Below are 5,338 nucleotides of genomic sequence, written 5' to 3'. Positions count from 1 at the left end.
GTGGATTAGGACTAATCTCTTATGGATATTTTCAGCTCTGTTGTTTGTATTAGTTATTTTAGCTGGTAAACATCTCCAGAGAGCGTTATTAATTAGATATTTACGTAAAACTTAATGAAATGAAATGCATTAGAGAGCATCAGCACCTAACCGGCTATATAGCTCCAGAATACGATAGAATAATAAAAACTAAAACAGTATAACAACTATCAATATCACAGAAAGGAGTCACATAGTGACAACAAAACAAGACGTTAAAAACCATATCACAAAAGTAGTTATAGTCTTTATTGTATAAGATATGAAATAAATAATTTCAAGAATAAAAAAGGCAAATTTTATGCTCTAACAAATATTCATACTTCAGATCAAACCAACCGGAGTTCATCACTCTGCTTTATACAAAGTCTCTTTAAATAACTTTTTTTTATTCTTTTGGATTAGAACCCACTGAAGAGATAATGAATCTAACTAATCAACCAATTAAATGTTCTACATTCCAAATACAAATACCGGGTCAAAAGTTTTGTGGGCAACTTTCACTTTGGGTTTTATATCAGTTAAGTTTAGGAAACCAGTTTGAAGACATTATACTTGATGAAAATGTCAAACAAGTTTGGATTTCTTTACCTTTAGAAACTAAAAACCCCAACACTACATCATGGATAAATAAAGCAAAACCTTACTTTGTAGATCAAATTGTAGATTCCTTACCAGGTGATATTGACATGCATAATTTTGCCATAACTAATTTAGTTACCAGAATATGATAATGATGCTGTTCACCAGAAATATTTAATGGATCAATTACATTTAATTGAAGTAGATAAAGACTATTTAAAAGAAAGAATAAATGATGTGAAAAGATTCTTCAAACGACAAAAAAATAATACAAATTTTATTGATGAAAGTAAACTGAAAGAATTAGATCATATATATCAAATTACAACAAGTAGTAAGAAGTTTAAAATTTTTTATTCAACAACAATTAGTCAATGTATAGTAGATAAAACTCAGTTACAAACTTAAAGTTCATTAATATCTAATTTAGATGATAAGATTACAAAGCAAAAAATAGATCTTAAACAACTAATAGCCAATATTAATCCAAGTGAAGACAAATTAACCGCATTAGAAACTAAACTTAGTGATGATAGTGACATACAACAACAAATAGTCGCTATTCTAGTCAATGTAGTGGATAAAACTCAGGTACAAAATTTAAGTTCATTAATATCTAATTTAGATTACAAAGCAAAAAATAGATCTTTAACAACTCATAGATAATATTAATTCAGGTATAAGTGAAGACAAATTGCAACGTGAATTAACTAAATTAGGAACTGAATTACAAAAAGAACTAACAAATATTAAACAGCAAATTCAAAATATTGATGATAGTGAAATTAAAGCTTATATTCAACAACAGATACAAAATATTGATGATAGTGAGATTCAACAACATTTAACTAATCCTTGTAAGACATTTAGAAGTATCACAGCACATTAAGAAACAACGGTTTTAAGACTTCTATTTATTATTGAACACAACGTTTGATTACACATACAGGTAGCGTTATTAAGTGATTATTAACCATACAGATCAGAAAATTATATATACCAGCTAAAAACTTAACAACTCAAAAGATACAACAAAAACTATTTATTATAACAAATAACAGTTAGAATACATGAACTCAAAAATTATAAATGCAAAGCATACACTGATTCATCTAACCATAAATGGGACAGATGAATGATTGTTGTGTTCAATAATAAATAGAATTCTATATCCATAAAAACTGTTGTTTCTTTAAAACAGATAGCTATTATTAATAATGAAGTTTTGAAACAGGAAAAAAATATAACCACATTAGAAAACCATCACAAGGAAAAAGTCAATCATATTATTCTAGTCTTCCATTTGCTGGAAATAAATTCGGAATAGATTACAACACTTATGACTTTAAAAAATATGGATTTACAGCAATAATAAAACTATCTTCTGAGCCAGGCGGATATCCTTCAGGCATATTTGGTACACAATCACTTTTTTCCGAGGCAGAACTCTAATTGAAATTATTTTTCCCATGAAAGTAAAGATCGATTTAATATTCTTCAAACAAAAATCATATAGTGAGTTTTTTAACACTCGTAAAGTTTTTCAATTTATCAACAAAAATAAAATCCAAGAAGGTCAAGAATTACCAAGCAACGACAAAAACGGCAAGCTTGGTCACTTGTATGAATTTAATACAAATGGAGACTATATAGATGCTTTTAGAATGTCAATCATACCAGATGACAAAATGATATTCTTGGATTGAGTGATTTTGATATGATATTGGAGACGGAAACTCAACCATCAGCGAACATCATTAGAAATCACGAACCACAAGATGAAGAAACACAGTTTTATGAGTATTTACGAACATCAACAGACTTTGAATATGTAAAACTATATTTTGTTAATAATAATCTTTTCACCTGTTGATGTTCATAAAACTCAATTTCATAGAAACTTTTTAATACCAGTAATAAAAGATGATAATGTATATGTATGCCAGTTTTACATTAAAATCTCCATTGAGAAAACAAAATTTTCAGTAAAATTAAAACCGTATATTAAATGTCAGAGAAGATGGAGTAGAATTGATTCTGTTTTCAAAGCACTGATTGTAGTTCTAACAGTAGGAACAACACTTGCAATAGCCATAACTGGTGGATTAATGGTTCCAGTACTTGTCCCAACTGTATTAGCCACAATAACTGCTATTCGAACTTCATCTTGTGGCTTGATTGCTATAGGTTATACATCCAAACAGCAATCTTATTATAAAAACGAATAGAGAAATTTTAAATACATATCTTAATAAATTATTTATATTTTTCGAAAGATCATGAGAAGATAAGAACATAACCATTGAAGAATTAGAAGAATTCAATGAAATTTTAGATAAATTTGATACGGAAATATCAGCAATAAAAGTTAAAAAATAGATAATGAAAGAAACATATAAAAAATATGAATAACATTGAAATTATAGACGATGAACATTCATAGAAAACGTGCCATTTACCAATCTTATCAGCTGATAAATTTTCAACATTTAATGGTCAAATTGAAATAGATGGAAAGATAATCGAGCATTGAAATCACAAACAAAATATGAGACTTCTTGATTTCAATGCAGTAGTATATGTCTTTTCGGATATGACGCATTTCACTTCTGCGCATGCGCAGCTTTTTCAATGCATCATATCCGAAAAGACACAACTGTTAAAATGTATTATAACAGACTCCCCAAACTGTATTATAACAGACTCCATATTAATTACACAGACAAAAATCACTAATAATAATACAGTAAAAAATAACCGCATTAAAAATGTCTTTAATTTTAAAACACGAACAAAAAAATTCGAAGGAGACGGTTTCTTCTCTGCGCTAACAGCTCTCATCCCCAAAGTGGCCAATTTTGTATCAAACAACAAATCCCTCATTTCCTCAGAAGCGTAAGCTCTTGGATCTGTGGCAAAAGCAGGAGTAAATATAAGCGATGCAGTGAAAAAATCTGACGAACTTAAAGAACTGCAGCTAATAAGAGAACTAAGAAACAAGAGACTAGAACGACAAGCCCTAGAAAAACAAGGAAAAGGGTTTAAAATCATTGGATAAAAATGGCAAGCAAAAATTACAGATTGGATCCAATCTTTCAATTATATGATCCGATTCAATATTCGTTCAACAAAAAGAAAGAGGATTACGTAATCATCTCACCATCGGTAGGGACAAAGACCCAAATAAACGACGGAGGAAGAGTTACCTTTGAAATTAATTCGTTGTCCAATTGGTTGCTGCTTTCCGATGTCCATTCCTGATGCGATTTCAAAATCAAAAACGCCGCTCAGAATCGAATTCCACAAACCAACACGACTTTAGAAAACAACTTCTTTCCGTCTTTATTCAGCGAAATGGTTTTGGAAGCGGGTTCAAATCCGATAGAGACCATAAAACACCCCGGCAAGTTTGACACAATGTTGAAAACGGTTCTCTATCCCAAAAACTACGATTCAGTTTCGGGATGGATTCCCGATGTCGGTGACGGAGAAGTTTTAAAAGAACCGGTTAGAACTGTAGCAAATGACGCAGACCTTGCTAGGATAAGGGTAGTTGCTAGAAACACACTGGAAAGAGTGACTCGCGGAGTAAATCAACAACGTTGTCGAGAACAACAGATGGGGTAATTACGTAAATTGGAAGTTGTATCCTTTACTTGGTCTCTTGGAACACAGAAAGGTTTCCATAGGTTTACCGTATAAAATTCATTTGCAAAGTGAAATCAACGACAACAAGATATTCTTTGGTGAAAACAACTCTGACGCAAAATTGGAAATAACGAATATCCAACTTCACATACCGGTAATCACTCCTTCCGTAGAAGTGGAAACAAGAAAATTCAACTCTTTAACCAAAGACATCGAAATTGCTTTTCTTCGTCGTAACACGGTAGGTAGCATGACTTTAACGGGAGAATCCACCACGTGGCCAATTACCAACACCGTCAAACCAGCGAGATATCTAATGGTCGGTTTCAAAAACTTGCCAGACTCTCAGACAAACAACAACATTTTCAGAGTGTCATTGAACCATACTCAAGATCCCATCATTCGCAAAATTCAAGTCAGATTGAACAACGATAATTATCCCAATCAACCAATTGATCCTTCCAAAAAAGATTACAACGAATTGTACAGAAACTATAAAAACATGTGCGAATTGTTTGGAAATACGCCTCAGTTTGAATACACAGATTTTTCACTCAATCATCCAATCTTTTGTTTCGATCTGTCAGCTCATCAAGAAGATCTTTTCAATGTGACCGGCTACTGTTTATTGCTGGAAGAAGCAAAACATTTGATTAAAATATCAGATAGAAGAACGATAAGAATTGAATAAAAAAACACCCTTTAAAGATGAAACCAGAAACTTTAGTTATGAAAATAATAGAAGCTATGGAAACGAATTCACCGACTCTAATAACTTACAACGGTAAAAAAGTGCATATAACCCAAAAGATTATCGATAAATACAAACATTGCAAAGTCAGAGACGATATAGACTTGGAAAGAATTGATGAGAATTTAACTAAAAAAGGTGGATTTTTACCTTTCTTACCTTTAATCTTTGCTGGTTTAGCTGCAGCTGGTGCAACTGCTGGTGGAGCTGCTGGGATAGCCAAAGCTGTCAACGATAAGAAAGCTGAAGCCGCTGCAAACGCCGAAGCACGTAGACACAATTTGGCAATGGAAAGAGAAGCACGAGGAGGTTCGGGAG

The 5,338-nt window shown here is 31.8% G+C and overlaps 2 protein-coding genes across 2 annotated transcripts in view; both read left to right on the top strand.

The window, feature by feature from the left end:
• Positions 1-461: 461 nt before the first annotated feature.
• LOTGIDRAFT_165362 (hypothetical protein) lies at positions 462-2,849 on the top strand (the record flags this gene model as incomplete). Its single annotated transcript, XM_009062381.1, has 4 exons — positions 462-717; positions 764-955; positions 1,052-1,212; positions 2,568-2,849. 4 exons carry the CDS (start codon positions 462-464, stop codon positions 2,847-2,849), a joined length of 891 nt encoding a protein of 296 aa, XP_009060629.1.
• Positions 2,850-4,977: 2,128 nt separating this feature from the next.
• The window catches only part of LOTGIDRAFT_165361 (hypothetical protein), a gene marked incomplete at both ends in the record, with an annotated part of 1,978 nt that continues 1,617 nt past the window's right edge, over positions 4,978-5,338 (top strand). The window contains one exon of the mRNA XM_009062380.1: positions 4,978-5,329. Within this exon, the coding sequence (XP_009060628.1) occupies positions 4,978-5,329 (352 nt within the window). The remainder of the gene's footprint in view (positions 5,330-5,338) is intronic.

This window comes from Lottia gigantea (assembly GCF_000327385.1).
Source record: "Lottia gigantea unplaced genomic scaffold LOTGIsca_51, whole genome shotgun sequence".
Lineage (NCBI taxonomy): Eukaryota > Metazoa > Mollusca > Gastropoda > Lottiidae > Lottia > Lottia gigantea.
The sequence above is the reverse complement of the archived record's forward strand: the minus strand, read 5'-3'. Positions and strand labels throughout refer to the sequence as shown.